This window comes from Halichoerus grypus, chromosome 1 (genome assembly GCF_964656455.1).
Source record: "Halichoerus grypus chromosome 1, mHalGry1.hap1.1, whole genome shotgun sequence".
NCBI classification, from domain to species: domain Eukaryota; kingdom Metazoa; phylum Chordata; class Mammalia; order Carnivora; family Phocidae; genus Halichoerus; species Halichoerus grypus.
The window spans coordinates 209,355,255-209,372,015 of record NC_135712.1 but is presented as its reverse complement, the minus strand read 5'-3'; the positions used below and the strand labels follow the sequence as shown (position 1 = coordinate 209,372,015).

General features: G+C 49.6%; 1 protein-coding gene across 2 annotated transcripts in view; it reads right to left on the bottom strand.

Moving 5' to 3' along the window:
• The window catches only part of OLFM2 (olfactomedin 2), a 59,483-nt gene that overhangs the window by 38,906 nt on the left and 3,816 nt on the right, over window positions 1–16,761 (bottom strand). The window contains exon 1 of one of the 2 annotated variants that reach the window (XM_036119645.2): window positions 4,016–4,307. The exons of the other annotated variant lie outside the window; for it this stretch is intronic. Within the exon in view, the coding sequence (XP_035975538.1) occupies window positions 4,016–4,150 (135 nt within the window). The 5' untranslated portion in view covers window positions 4,151–4,307. Of the gene's footprint in view, window positions 1–4,015; window positions 4,308–16,761 lie in introns of those variants that run through there. 2 annotated transcript variants of the gene reach the window in all.

Below are 16,761 nucleotides of genomic sequence, written 5' to 3'. Positions count from 1 at the left end.
GAGAAATGAAACTGTGTTGTGTTAAACCACAAGGTACGTGGTGTACCTTGACCTCTCTTGACTGATACGGCACCCCCCACCCCCAGGAAACTCTCAAGAAAAGACATGGAATCTGAGCTTTGGTTCTTTGCAGGAAGTCCTCAAAGAGCCCTTTTGTGCATAGCTGCTTAGACCCTCCCCCCCATTCCTCCCATGAGGAAAAGGGTCCTCCCCAAACAGAATACCTCTTGTTCATCTCCCCTTCCTTTTTCCAGCCCTTAAGGAGGGGTGAGTGGATGGGCAAGGGCATAACATATAAGGTGCGGGTAATTCTCCTCAGTCGCTGTAATGACAGTAGCCGCTGGAAAGGGGCTGACAGCTCTTAGTCTGGTTCTGGATTTATGACACCCAGGTGAGGAGCCATTCCGCTGAAGGCTCCCATCCCACAGGGATGGTTTATGGCTGAGAGTTGGCCAAAGGTAGTAGTGGTGGAAGCTTCTTCCCCATTCCTTTCCAGAGATGGCCTGAAACACCACTCAGAATCTCTTAGAATGCTAAGCTGCTTCTTCAGATCAAATCAGGGAGGAGAAGCCTGAGACAAGAATGGCCAGAGGGTCTGGGCTCACCTCCACCTCAGCACTGAGGCCCTTTATTCAGTCAAACACCAGCATCCAGTCTTCTGCCTCATGACTGGGAATTCTTGCTACGAGTCCCTGAACCCCTCCGTTAACCCATGTTGGCGCATGGGGAGTTTCTACAACTCCTTCTTACTGAGCACCTAGGATGTGCCTAGTAACTTCCATTTGTTCTCCCCAACCCTGAGGAAGGTGGATTTTTTTTAACAATTTTATTTTTAAGTAATCTCTACGCCCAACATGGGGCTTGAACTCACAACCCAAAGGTCAAGAGTCACATGTTCCACTGACTGAGCCACCCAGGTGCCCCAGGAAGGTGGATTTTTGATTTCGACACTTGACAAATATTTATTCTGTGCCTACTATGTGCTTGGCTACCACGGCAAATGAAGAAACCCCTCCTTACTGAACACCTACTATGCTCCCAGCCATTTGTTTCCACTTGAAGGTGGAATCCATGAATCCTTACGAAGATGTCATTGTTGGTTCAGTCACTTGACAAATATTTATTGTGGGCTTACTATGCATCAGGCCTTAGGGTTTAATAATGAGCAAAACACAGATGTTCTCAGTGGTTCCTCATGGATCCTATGGTCTAATGGGGACCCTAAACTCTCCTTGACTAATGAGGATACTGAAGCCTAGAGAGGTTAAATAATTTCCCCAAGGGCATACTGCTAGTAAAGTGCAGGGCCAGAATTCAAACCCAGATATGTATGACTTAGAGTCCTATCACTAACTGAGCATCTACTATGTCAGGCACTGAGCTGGAGCTTTTAAGCATAAACATGCTTGACATAGAGGAGGCAATCAATAGTTCTGCTGAATAAACAAAATGGATGGAAGGATGGATACATAAAGGATAGACGAAGAGATTGCTGGATGATGGATGGATAGAGAGATGGATGGATGGAGGGATGGATGCATGGAAGGAGAGGTGGAGAGATAGATGATGGATAATGGTTGGCTGAAGAGACGGATGGAGAGGTGGATGGAGAGATGAATGGGAGGATAAAGAGATGGATGGATGGATCGTGGAGAAACAGATGGAAGCATGAGTGGGGAGCTGGACTATAGATCTCTGTTACTCACAACAGTTCTGTGAGGTAGGAATTATCATTCCCATTTTATATATGAGGAAACCACAGCTCAGAGTGGTGAACTCACTGGCGCCCAGAGTCAAGAGCAAGTCATAGAGCAAGGTGGGGGAGAGTGGATCCCAACCTTGGTCTACCAGACTCCCAAGACCATTTCTAGAGCACTCTCTCGTGACAGTTCCCCTTCAGGTCCTATCCTAAGTCTCCTGGCATCTCACTCCACAGAGTCCTTGTGCAAGGCTTAGTGAGACTGAGGGATGGGATGGGGATCAGGGATGAAAGAAATACTAGCTTTCAGCAGGTAATTTCATGGTAGCACTAGATTGTGGTCCTATTAGCTACAGATGGGTCAGAATGGAGACCAGTTCTGTCTGGGTACATGTACATGTACACACACTTACAGAAAACACATGGTTCACACAGGAATCCACCCACATGTATACAAGGTAGGCACACACACCATTCATAGATACACACATATGCACACACACTTCTGAAGACATACATGTCTACACTTACATGCACACAAACACACACGTACATAGTAGCACAAACAAAATCATAACTCAGAGACATACTCTTCCACACTTATGTACACCTTCCCCACACACCATATGCTATACATATTACATGCACACATTTACACAAACTCACACTCTGTGAGGGTGGGGGAGGGGAATGTGGCTTCTGATTTCAATCTCTCTTCCCCCTCAGAAGGCAAGAGCTAAAAGGCTGTCACAAACTCATATGTGCACATGCAATCATGTAACACACACAAGCCCACAGTCAGGGACATAGAACTGCAGATATACACTTAGACACATCCACACCCGGACACACTCACACTCATTCGGGGACATACCTTCACACACAGGAAGATATACTTGGACCCTCATGTTGGCAAAGCTCATAAACTTTCTCCCTCAATTCACACCCAACCCCATTTACACACCAAAACTCATGCCTAGATAAACACACCAGAATATACTCGAATCATATCACTCGATGTGACAGACATGCAGAAAGACATTGTTTCACATATTATCTTCAGGTCTGAGAATTTGGACTGAAAGCCCTCGCCAGTGCCAAGCCCAATACCATTTCCCCCCAGGGGTGGGACAAACCTGAGCACAGTGCTTGGCATCCCCCCCCCCCCCACTTGCCTTCCACCCTTGGGAGCGAAGACTTCTTTTCCTTTCAGCAAGGAGAAAGAAAGAAGTGGTGTGGTGGCCACTGGAGGCTGAACAAGGGAGCTGGTGAAGTTAGGGAAACATTGAGCAGGAGAGGGAGCTCCATGCACCCCAGTTCCACCTATTGGGAGGAGTCCCGCAAACAGATGGAAGAGGGGAAAAGATGGGAAGGGAGGGCCATATCTTGAGGAGACCGAGGGAAGTTTGCAGTGGAGGCTGCCTTCTCCCCTTTCCCCAGGACACCAGGAACACTGTTATTGATCATGATTGAGTCTCCCTGCCCCCTCCCCAAAAAAGCTCTGTGGCAAGGGGAGCTGGAGGATGAAGGTGATAGAGGAGGATAGGATGGGATGAGGGAAGGGGCAATCCTGTGCTTCTGGGGGCCGGGCCAGCCCTTGCCCCTGCCCCAGTCTTGAGAGCCATCTGCCTCCTAGAGAGAGCGAGTTCTGGGAATAAATATTCAGCACATGGTGAAGCAGGTAACCAGGAAGGAGATGCTGGGGCGGGGGGGGGGGGGGGGGGGGGGGGGGCTGCAGGGGAGAGAAAAAGACAGACAAAAAGAGATACAAAGTCACAGACAGTGCAACAGAGACAGAGACAAAGACAGGGAGAGACAGAGAGAAGCAAACCAGAGGGGAAAGAACAGATAGAGACGGAGAGAAAAAGAGAGACAGACGGGACGACTCAGAGATACACAGACAGGCAGCGATCCCGAAGGTGGAGACGCTCGGAGACCCCGTGGTTGCCCCATTCAGAGGCAGCGTCCCTTCCAGCCTTCCGAACCTACCCTCCCGCTCCGCCCCACTCAGCGGGACCGGGCTCAGTTGCGCAGCCCTTGCCGCCTGCGCGGGGAGCCGAGCGAGCCTCGTACATTGTTGCCCCTCGGACACTGCTCACTAATAATGAGAAGCAGTAATAATAATAACAAGAATAAACGGCGCGGGGAGGGGATCGGGATCCCGGGGCTCCTCCGCGTCCAGCCCCCAGCCCCGGGAGGGCGCCCCCCCGACCAGGCGCGCAGGGAAGCTGGGGGGCGGGGGCCCCCGGGGGCTGCGGCGGCGGCGGCGCGGGCACCACGCCCCCCGGGAGTGCCCCCCGCGCGGCGGCCACTCACGATTTTCTCGGAGGCGCCCGCACGGGACACGGTACCGTTGAGCCCCACGAGCGAGGGCAGCGTCTGCGACATCCAGTTGGTGACCATGGCCATGGTGCTCAGCACGGCCCCGATCTTGAGCAGTGGCACCGACATCGCGCCCCCGCCTCATGCCCCGCGGCCGCCCGCCGCGCGTCCCTTCTCCGGCCCGCCGCCTGGCGCTCGGTCCCTCGCCACCCAGCCGCCCCGGGGGCGCGAGCGCAAGCTGGGGGCCGGGACCGCGGCCGGCAGGGGGGCTCGCGGACGCGGGCTGCGGCTCGGCGCGCCTGGCGGGCTCCGCTTATAAAGCGCCGGCTCGGCCCCCCACCCCCTCCCGCGCCTCCGCGCCGGGCACTTCCAGCCGCCGTGACGTCACGGCTCCGGCCCGGAGCCCGGCGGGGGCGGGGGGCGCCCAGACCGGCCCCCCTCCCCAGGCCCCACCGCCGCCCCGCGGGGACCGCCCCCCGGGTGAGGGCCCCCTGCGGTGGCGTTCCCCACCTGCCCCACCCCCACCGCCGCGGTATTCCCAGCCCCGCCCCCCAGCGGTGTTCCCGCTACCCCCCTCCCCCGGCACTCCCGGGCCACCCTCCGCGCACAGCCCCTTTCGGAGCCCTAGGCGCTCGACAGCCCCCCGGGCTCAGTGGGCGGCCGCCGCACGCGGACCACCCGAAGCTGGCAGGGGGCCGGAGTCGCAAGCCCCCACCCTCCTACGCTTAGGACACCGACCCCGGCTCTCTGGAACCCGGGAGCGCAGGCGTCGGGGGCCGTGGGGGCTAGACCCGTGGGCACCCCTGAACCGGGCAGCACAGGGTCTCCTTTCCCTAGGGGAAGAGACTTCCCCGGTACCACTCTGGGGACCCCCCTGTGGTTTCGGGACCAGGGAAGCCCAGAGTGGCGGGTCTAGAGCCAGTAGACGCGACTGCTTGGATGACGGTGCGGCAGTGTGGGGGGGTCACCCGGGCAGCCGGGAGGATTTCCCACTACACCGAGGGGCGCATCATAACCCGGGGCGGCTGAGACGGAGGAGCCAGCCTTTCGCAGACTAGTCCCAGGCGGGTCTCCACTCACAACTCGAACTTGGGGTGGGGGCGGGGAACTGACACTTCGGACCTTCCTCCGGGCCCCAGGGCTCGGGGTCCGCCCCTGCCGCGGAGGGGGAGTGCAGAGCGGCCCCCCACCCACCCACGCACCAGCCGGCGGCGGGGGTGGCGAGGCGGCGGGGAGGAGCCCCCGGAGGGTTTTAATTTCCTCTGTTTTCCCTGCACTCACGCCCCCTCCCGGCGTCCCCGCATCACCTCGCGCTGCCGCCCCGGCCGCCGCCGCCGCCGTCGCCCGCAGCCCGAGGCCGCCGCCGTCTGGAGGCGGCGATGACTCAGGCCTTTCCTGGCCGTGGCCGCTAGCCGAGGGCTCGCCGCCGAGGGAGAAGCGCTGGACAGGGCGGTAGGGGTCTTGAACTGCCCTTTTTTCTGAGCTTCACACCGAGAGGCAGGTGCTGACCCTGGTGACCCCCAGCAAAGACCTCTCTGCCTCAGTTTCCTCATCTGCAATGTGGGTGGTTGTGAGGACCCATGTACCTAATATGTGTAAAGGGCTTAGGTGTCCTGAGAATCAAGTTAAAGATTTATTGAACATCTACTATGTGCAACACACTGTGAACAACAGATAAAAATGCCTTTGTGGAGCTGAAAATTATATGGGGCAAGACAGACGGTTGCGGGGGGCGGGGGGGGAGTAAAATACATAGGCTATGGGGAGGAAGGGGCATCCAGACTAAGTAGGAGAGTAAACTTTAGTCAGGATGGTTGGAGAGTGATACTTGGGCAGAGACCTGAAGAAGGTGAGGGAGGGAGCCATTTGGATATCTGAGGGAAGAGTTACCGACGAAGAGAACAGCAAGTGCAAAGGCTCTGAGGCAGGAACGTAAGTGTTCAAGGAACAGGCCAGTGTGGTTGGAGCAGAGTGAGCTGGGAGAGCATGCGTGTGTCTGGGAGAGTGGGTGATGTGCTTATAAAGTACTTTGCAGGGTGTCTGGGACTCGCTAAGCATTTCATAAATAGTAGCTGCCATTGTTATTATTTGCGACTGATGATAAGCTTTAAAAAATGAGATGAGTCCTTGCCTCCTTGTGCTACAGCTTGCATTTACAAGTGCTGAACACTTTGCAAATGTGCTGGCTGAGCACCAGCTGCAACTTCCCATGAAAAGTACAGCAACAGCCCTATTTGCAGGTGAAGAAACTGGGCTCAGAGAGGAGAGGGGACCAACTCAGGGTGACCCAGCAGGTAAATAGGGGCTCAGGATTTTAACCCAGGTCTGTCTGATTTCAGACTCCAAAACCACTGGGCTCCAGGGTGTCCTAGCTTAGAGAATTTTGAACCCACTGATACTCTTTCATTCTCTCACCATCGGTGCTGTGGGAAACTGCCCTAGCTCCTTCCAGTCAAACTCCTCCAAGGAGTGGTCTACACTCACATCTGCATTTGCTGTCTCTACTCCCTCACCTCCTACCTCCTCAGTGCTTCCAAACTCCTCTCACCAAAGGCAGCAGTGACCTTCCAATTTGCCTGTTCCACAGCTTCACATGAGCCCTCATTTAGTTACCCCACAGGTTAGTCTTCATGGATCATTCCCTCTTTCTCGAAAGTAATTTCTCTTTTGATTTCAGAGACACCTTATCATTTCCTAGTTCCACTCCCACCTCTCTGGCTGCATCATCACTGTCTCCTGCCTTCTCCCGAAATGTCTATGTCTCACACGGTTTTGTCCTGAGTCCCCACTTGTCTCATTCTGTATACTGTGCCTGGACCATGACACCCACTCCCAAGGTTTTGGTTCTGTCTGGCACATTCCCACCTCAGGACCTTTGTACTTGCTGTGCATTGCTGTCCACTCTACCCAGAACGCTTTTTTTTTTTTTAAGATTTATTAATTTATCTGAGAGAGAGCACGTGCATGAGAGTGGGGGGAGAGGCAGCAGGAGAGAGAGAGAATCCTCAAGCAGACTCCCCACTGAACTTGGAGCCCGATGCAGGGCTGCATCCCAAGACCCTGTGATCATGACCTGAGCCAAAATCAAGAGCTGGACACTTAACCGACTGAGCCACGCAGGCGCCCCCCCAGAACTATTACCACAGATACACATATAGCTGTTCCTTTACTTCACTTATATCTCTGCTTTATCACTGTGTAGGTCAGAGGCATGCCCTACCTTTCTCCAGAAACCTACATTTCGCAGGTTCCCTTACACATTGGCATCCTGTTAGGTTTATCCAATGGGAGGCACTGGAAGGAGACTGGAGGGTGGGAAGGAAGGGAGAATCCAGGGTATTTCTCCCTGCTCTTTCTGCTTGGGGTTGTGATGCATTCAGATGGTGGCTACATCTCCTCCATGGTCCCAGCTCCCACACAAGAGCCCCCTCCTCATCACAACACCCATTTGTCAGGTCCCTCAAGCAGCTTTGTACTGTGGTTTATTGCTGGATTCCCTGATCGTCCCATCAGCTTGGCTTCTCAACTCTTCCATCTTACGCTTAACCAATTCCCTGTATTAAATTCCCTCTCTGAAACACCTAGAGTGGTTTTTTTCCCTAACTGAACTCTGAGTGATATGGTCATCATGTCTGAAGGACCTTCCCTGGCCACTTCATCGATGATACCAGCCCCCACCACTCTCTGTCCCTCACTCTGCTCTATTTTCTCAAACAGCATTTATCCCTATGTGACTGACATTACTTTTATTTGTTTATGGTCTGTCTCCTCCACTAGACTTTCAATTTCACAAGGGTACCTACCTGGCTGTATTTTTCACAGCCGAAACCCCAGGGCTTAGAACTTAGTGCTTGGCACATAGTAGGTATTCAAAAAATGTTGTTGATTAGTGACTAAATGAATCTACAGCTGAGGTTCCCAAAGGTATATCTACAGCTCAGATCTCCAGCTGGAGTTCAGACCCCTATGCCCATCTGCTTCTTGGACATTCCCACTTGTGTTTTCCAGGACTCACAGCACATGATGCCCACCAGAACAACCTCAATCAGAAAGACAGGCAGTGCTGGTGATGATGTAGAGAAATGGGAACCTATTGCTAGTGGGAATAAAAAATGTTGCAACCACTTTGAGAAACAATTTAGCCCTTTCTTAAAAAGTTAAACAGGGGTGCCTGGGTGGCTCAGTTGGTTGATCATTTGACTCTTGGTTTTGGCTCAAGTCATGATCTCAGGGTCATGAGATAGAGCCCTGTGTTGGGCTTCATACTCAGCATGGAGTCCGCTTGAGATTCTTCCCTCTTTCCCTCTTCCTCCTCCCTCACCGCCCCCCACTCGCACTCTCTCTCTAAAATAAATAAATAAATAAATAAATAAAATCTTTTTAAAAAAGGTTAAACAGAAACTTACCATAAGACCCAACAGTTCCGTCTACCCGAGATAAATATGTCCATTGCAAGACTTGTATGTGAATATTCAAGCCAAAATTTTTCATCATGAATGAAACCATCCAAATGCCCATCAACTAGCAAATGGATAAACAAATTGTGGTACATCCATAAAAGGGAATGTTATTCAGCAATAAAAAGGAATAAACTGTAGATATATGCTACAACATGGATGAACCTTGAGAATATTTTGCTAAGTGAAAGAAACCAGATACAAAAGGCCACATTTTGGGGCGCCTAGGTGCTCAGTCAGTTAAACATTTGCCTTCAGCTCAGGTTGTGATCCCAGGGTCCTGGCTTTAAGCCCCATGTTGGGCTCCCTGCTCGGGGGGGAGTCTGCTTCTCCCTCTCCCTCGCCCTCTGCCCCTCCCCCAGCTCCTGCCCTCTCTCTCTCTCAAATAAATAAAATCTTTTTTTAAAAGGCCACATTTTGTATGATTCCATCTATACAAAATGTCCAGAAAAGGCAAACCAATAGAGACAGAAATTAGATTAGTGATTGCCTGGAACTGAGGGTGGGTGTGGGGATGGACTACAAATGGGCACGAGGGATCTTCTGGGGGTGATGGAAATGTCCTAAAACTGGATTGGGGTGATGTTTGCACAACTCTGTAAATTTACTAAAAAGTCACTGAATTGCTCACTTAAACAGGTAGATTTTATGGCATGTAAATTATACCTCAACAAAACTGATAAGGGGGGGCATTCTTAAATTTTCCCTTCAAGCCCCCTCCCCTGAGGTGCCCTGCAATGAACTGATGTGAGAATGAGTCCTTAAATTTTGTGCCCCAGTTTCCTTGCTTGCCTCCCCCTGGTCCTGGCCCAGATGTACCCTAAGTTAGGAACTGCAGATTGTGCTCCCCTTACCCTTCCTTCTCCTTCCCTACTCCATCCAAACCAGCACCAATGCCCGCTGATCTTTTTTTTTTTTTTTTTTTTTAAAGATTTTATTTATTTATTTGACAGAGAGAGACACAGCGAGAGAGGGAACACAAGCAGGGGGAGTGGGAGAGGGAGAAGCAGGCTTCCTGCGAGCAGGGAGCCCGATGCGGGGCTCGATCCCAGGACCCTAGGACCATGACCCGAGCCGAAGGCAGACGCTTAACGACTGAGCCACCCGGGTGCCCCAATGCCCGCTGATCTTGATAGAAATGTCTCCAGAAAGTATCCCTTCTTTCATATATACATATATTTTTTTAAGATTTATTTATTTATTTTAGAGAGGGGGTAGGGGAAGAGGGAGAGTCTTAAGTAGACTCTCACAACCCTGAGATCACGACCTGAGCCAAAACCAAGAGTCAGACTCAACCAACTGCGCCACCCAGGCGCCCCTAATATTTATTTATTTAAGTCATCCCTACACCCAATGTGGGGCTCAAACTCACAACCCTGAGATCAAGAGTCACACACTCCTCCAACTGAGCCAGCCAGGCACCCCAAAAAAGTATCCCTTCTTTCCCATCACCATCATCACTCTAAGCATTGTGTTGGGGAGTGCCTTAGGTTGAATGTTTGTGCACCGCCCCCCCCCAAATTCCTAAGTTGAAACCTAATCCCCAATGTGATGGTATTTGGAGATGAGGCCTTTGGGAGATGATTGAGTCATGAGGGTGGCTCCACCCTCATGAACAGGTTAGTGTCCTTATAAAAGGTGTCTCCCTTCCACCATAGAAGAAAACAGTGAGAAAACACCCAATCTGCCAGCACTCTGATCTTGGACTTCCCAGCCTCCAGAACTGTGAGATATACATGTCTGTTGTTTATGAGCCACTCAGTCCATGATATTCTGTTAGAGCAACCTGAATGCGCCATGACCAGGAGCCACGGAAAGAAATGGTTTTTCCCTGACCTGAAAATTCCCTGGAGGGAAAAAGTTGACAACTGTCAGAAATAATAACCATGGTTGCTAAGGTTTACTGAGTACCTATCCCATGCTAGGTATCATTAGCAGCAATGTACTTATAATAACTCACTTAACCCTCAGACTATCACTGAGTAGAAGTAGATAGGATTACAATTCCCATTTTTAAAAATGAGGAAACAGAGGCACAGAGGTGCTAAGAAATTTCCCGAAGGCCTCCAGGATACAATCCCAGACGGTCAGGCTCCAGAGTCGACATGGTGCTTGGTCAACTGGGTCTATTCACAGGGGAAAGAATAAATGATCCCTACCTCATATCCTATGCAAAAATCAATTCCAGATGGATTGTACATCTAAATATGAAAGGTAAACAATAAATCTTTTAGAAGAAAATATAGAAGAACATCTTCATTACTCTGAGGGTAGGCAAAGATTTCTAAAACTGGGCCCTAACAAGCACTAACCTTAAAAGGGGGAAAATATTATTTGAACTACATTAAAATTAAGAAGGTCTATTGATCAAAGACTCCATTAAGAGAATGAAAAGACAAGCCACAGAGTGGGAGAAGATATTTGCAATCCTTATGTCCAACAGAGAACTCATATCTTATTTAATCTATATGAGATCTGTATGGATAGATGCAGATACGGACGTAACATCTGGATACACAGGCACACATATATTCCTACAAATCAGTAAGAAAAAGGCAGGCAGGGGCGCCTGGGTGGCTCAGTCGGTTAAGCGACTGCCTTCGGCTCAGGTCATGATCCTGGAGTCCCGGGATCGAGTCCCGCATCGGGCTCCCTGCTCGGCAGGGAGTCTGCTTCTCCCTCTGACCCTCCCCCCTCTCATGCTCTCTGCCTCTCATTCTCTCTCTCTCAAATAAATAAATAAAATCTTTAAAAAAAAAAGAAAAGAAAAGAAAAAGGCAGGCAGCGGAATAGAGCATTTCACAAAATGGAACACTAAGTGTCAATAAACATGTGAAAAGGTATGTAATATTAATCATCAGGAAATGTAAATTAAATCCAAAACATGCTACCACTACACACCCACTGGAATATCTAAAGGAAAAAGGAAAGACACCACCAAGGGCTGGTCACGAGCGGAGCAGCTGGAATGCTCAAATACTACCGGTGGATGAGTAAATGGGAAAACGGAAGAGTCTTTGAGACTTTGGAAGACTGGCAGCATCTCCTAAAGCTCAATATATTCCTCCCCTACAACTCAGCAATTCTGCTCCTCGGTACATACAGTGGAGTCTCATTATTTGTAGATTCCATATTGGCAAACTCGCCAACTCACTGTGATTTATTTGTAACCCCAAAATCAATATTCATGGGGCTTTTGTGGTCATTCACGGACATGCATGCAGTGGCAAAAAAAAAAAAAAGAATGGAGTCACCAACCCGCAGATTCCCAACTGAGGTCCAACACAACCATATTCTGCCTTCTTGTTTCAGCTCTTATAACTGTAAACGAGCATCTTTTTCACTGGTTATTTGGTGCCAAGGTTTTCACATTTTTTTGGTGTGCTTTTTATTAGTGATTTCACTATTTTAAGTGGCCCCCAAGCATAGTGCTAACTGCTGTGTAGTGTTTCAAAGTACAAGCAAGCTGTGACATGCCTTTGGAGAAAATACATCTTGTCAATAAGCTTCATTCAGGCGTGAGTTATAATGTCTTTGGCCATGAGTTTGATGTTAACCAACCAACAATACATATTAAATAAGGTGTTTTTTAAGTAGAAACATACATAAAACTAGGTGGCATTCTTGTTTGGTCAACAAAAATGTGACCAGAGGCTTACAGAAATCTAACCCAGCTATGATCCAATGCCATGAATCAGGATTCCGCTAATACCCAGCAGAAATGCGAACAAGCATCTGCTGAAGACAGAGTGTCAGAATATTTATATCAGCACTGTTTAGGTCAGCCGCAAACTTCACCAGCCCAAATGCCCAGAAACAGTAGAACGAATATTTCATGGTATAGTCACACAATGGAATGCCATAAAGTGATGAAAACGGGCAAGGACCACAAAACAGTAATATGGCGGCATCTTACAAACATAATGTTAAGTGAGACCAGCCAGGCCCCCACAACTACATACCTCATGACTTCATTAAGTTACAAAGCTGGCCAAACCCGTGCATAGTGAGAGACAGACGTTAGCTCAGTGGTAACTCTTGGGGAGCAGGTGGCTAGAAGAAGCATGAGGGGGACTTCGGGATATTTGAAAAGTTTTGTTTCTTTACCTGGTGCTGGTTACACCATGTCACTTCAAGACAATTTATCGAGCTGCACCTTTATAATCTGCGCACTTCTCGGTAGATATATTTTACGTCAAGAAGAAAATTTACTCAGATATATGAATTCAGGTATAAGTTCCTTCCCTGTTTGGTGTGCAGCAGGTAAAAACGATGGAAACTGCCGGTAGAAAAGCTAAGAAACACAAACCCAAAAGAAAACAAAAACAAAACACAAACCAAGAGAAACTAAGTGTCCTTTGCAAGAAGACCTGTGGCCTCTTTCATTCACACACAAGGCATGAATTCATGTCCCATACACACAGAGCTTTGCACGCCTCAGAACACAAATGGCGTTAATCTTCTAGCCTGTTGCCTACTTTCAGCATTTTGCTTGGTGACAGCAAGTGTTTGGAAACGGTGTTGAAACATGTCTCGCTTTTGTCTCCCTGAAAGTCTGGGAGCCCCACGCCCCTGCTGTCATCTCGGCTTTCCTGCCTGGTTCAGAATTCCAGGAGAAGGTTGGGAAGGAGACAGTTGTCCTTGTTAAGGATCCCAGACAATGAGAGGTTCACTCCTTCCATTCCCCAAATGTTAGTCCTGCTAGGCCTCTGGCTGCCACCAATTTGCCTCAGGCCTTGCCAGCTCCTGAGGTAATGCTGTCTTCATGCCTTCACTCTCCCAACTCCAGTGTCTTCCATGTTATAGCCAGAGCCTCTGGCCCTCACTCAAATCCAACCAGGTCTCATTCCTGGCTTTAAAATCTTTACTTAGGGGCACTTGGGTGGCTCAGTAGGTTAAGTGTCCAACTCTTGATTTTGGCTCAGGTCATGATCTCAGGGTGATGAGATCAAGCCCCACATCCCTGCTCAGCGTGGAGCCTGCTTAAGATTCTCCCTCTCCCTCTGCCCCTCCTCCCCCTCACTCTCTCACCTTTTACTTAAACAACAGAAAACCAACCTAATTTTAAAATGGACAAAAGACTTGACATTTCTCCAAAGAAGATATACAAACAACAATAAACACATAAAAAGAAGCCCAACATCACGAACTCTTCATGAAGTGCAAATCAAAACCACAATGAGATCACATCACACCCATGGGCTAAAGTCAAAAAGTCAAGTAGTAACAATGCCGCTGAGGATTAAAGAACCTGGAGCCCAGGTTCTTTGGTGGAATGTAACATGGTGTGGCCACTGTGGAAAACAATATGGCAGCAATCCCTCTTCCAGGCATATGCCCAAAAGAGTTAGAAGCAAGGTCTCAAAGAGATATTCACACCTCATGTTCACAGTGGCATCATTCACAATAGCCAAAAGGTGGAAGCAACCCAAATGTCCACTGAAGGATGAATGGATAAACAAAATGTGTTGCATCCATACAATGGAATCGTGTGCAGCCTTAAAAAGGAAGGAAGTGATGGGGACGCCTGGGTGGCTCAGTCAATTAAGCGGCTGCCTTCAGCTCAGGTCATGATCCCAGGGTCCTGGGATGGAGCCCCCACATCAGGCTCTCTGCTCAGCAGGGAGCCTGCTTCTCCTTCTGCCTCTCTTCCTTGCTCATGCTCTCTCTCTCTCTCTCTCTCAAATAAATAAATAAAAATAAAAGGAGGGAGGTGCTGACTCCTACCACGACATGGGATGAGCGTTGAGGACACAATGCTGGGTGAAATAAGCCAGTCACAAAAAGACAAATACTGCATGATTCCACTTATATGAAGTACCTAGAGTAGTCAAATGCATAGAGACAGAAAGTAGAAAGGGGGTTCATGGGGTCTGGGAGAGAAGGGAATGCGGGGTTGTTTAATAGGTAGAAGTTCAGTTTTGCAAGATGAACAGAGTTCTGGGGATGGATTGTGGTGATGGTCGCACAACTATGTGAATGTACTTAACACGAGAGAATTGTACATTTTATTTTTTTTTTAAGATTTTATGTATTTATTTGAAACGGGGGCAGGGGAGAGCAAGCAAAAGCAGGGGGGAATGGCAAAGGGAGAAAGACTCCCCGCTAAGCAAGGAGCCCAATGTGGGACTCGACCCCAGGACCCTGGGATCACGACCAGAGCCGAAGGCAGTGGACTGAGCCACCCAGGCACCCCCAAGAATTGTACATTTAAAAATAGCTAAGATGGTAAATTTTATATTGTGTGTATTTTGCCACAATTTTAAAAAGTCTTCTATTTAAACACACACACACACGCACACACACCCTTACTTAGTCCTGAGAACTACTCCACGGTGGGCTGTGTCACACGCTTGTATGTGCTCACTTGGTGTCTTTCACACAGAAATGACTAGAGACATTAGGAAGAGAAAGAATCTGGTCTATCATGGGTGTTCACCATGTATTTTTCTTGGGAACAACCAGGACTTTCTCAGGGTCAAAAAGGTGAGGAGTGGGGCACCTGGGTGGCTCAGTCGTTAAGCGTCTGCCTTCGGCTCAGGTCATGATCCCAGGGTCCTGGGATCGAGCCCCGCATCGGGCTCCCTGCTCCGCGGGAAGCCTGCTTCTCCCTCTCCCACTCCCCCTGCTTGTGTTCCCTCTCTCACTGTGTCTCTCTCTGTCAAATAAATAAAATCTTTAAAAAAAAAAAAAGAAAGAAAAAGAAAAGAAAAGGTGAGGAGCTATTTGCCATTTCATCCAGTGGCTTCAACTGCCTTTGCCTTTTGGTTTCTTTCTTCTCTGGCTGTGACTCCCTGTCTTCTGTCTGCTAAGCAGGGCTGAGATGCGAGCTGTCCAGGACGGCCAGAACTATGTGTAAAGTAAGAGTAAACAGGCCCCGAGAGAGCCTACTGGGGCTCCCAGAAGCAACACAAATAAGCTTCCGCACACAGACTTCATTGACTCTATTCTGACTCCTCTCTGTTCTTCCTGGTTTCTCCTTGGTTTGTGGCTGAGCCCTGGGTGGGTGAAGCTGTGAGATGCACCAGGCTTCCACTCAGCATGAAGACGTATGGGTGTTCTCAGACAAGAGTTCCCGAAAAGCGGGACAAGTTCTCTCACTCCTGTCAACCCCCTTCTTCCCAGCACAGCCAGACTCAGCTTTGGAGGAGTTAAATCTTCCATCCCACCCCTTAAGAGCTCATGCTGTCACGCAGACCTTGGTGTCTGGTGGGAGGCTCAAAATGCAGAAGACTCTCAATGAGCGCTTTCTAAATGAACACAGGAGTACAAGAATAAGTGAAAACAGGGGCGCCTGGGTGGCTCAGTTGGTTAAGCGACTGCCTTCGGCTCAGGTCATGATCCTGGAGTCCCAGGATCGAGTCCCACATCGGGCTCCCTGCTCGGCAGGGAGTCTGCTTCTCCCTCTGACCCCCCTCCCTCTCGTGCTCTCTGTCTCTCATTCTCTCTCTCGCAAATAAATAAAATCTTAAAAAAAAAAGAATAAGTGAAAACAGCAAGTTATCGCTTCCCGGGCACTGACGCTGAGTTCTGGGGACAAAAGTCATTGCCCACACCAGTTGCCAGGCTCATGAGAAACCCATCCACATGCACGTGGTCAACCCATATGAAAAGAGTCACTGTGGACACATACCCACAGGATGTGATTATGGCACACACATGTCCCTGTGCCCAGCTCGGTCAATGCCAAGTACGTGGTTCTGAAACATACAGCCCCATGGACACTACAGATGAATTCTTGTAGGGCCAGGGGTCACGAGGCAAGTGACATGAGTCCCTCAAGTGCAGAATGAGTTCTGGTGTTTATTTAAAGTTTTGATATTTTGTATCACCGATTTTTTTTTGCATTAATTTTGATTTTGTTAAAATATTATTTATCTTGGTTTCTGACTTTTTTGGGGGAGCATCCCTTCAATTTTGCATCTGAGGCTAGTGCCCCAGTTGCCCCACCCTGACCCAAGGCATTGACACACTTTCCGCCTGCACACCTGCAGCAGAGCCATGCGGACACACGCAATCTCTGCACAAACCTCATCTTACCACTAGGTGTCACCCCAGCTCTTTCATCTTGAGGCCGGGTCCCCCCCCCCCCCCCCCCCCCCCCCCGGCGCCCCTTCCCTAGGAAGAAAATGTCCAATTCACTTATCTGAGTATCCTCAAGACTTCCTTTTACTTCCCTCCACCTGGGACATTTACATTTTCTAAAGGAGCCCAGGAGAACAGGATGTTAACCCCAAATAGTGGTGCCCTATAATGGAATTGAGGCACAGATGAGGAAGATGG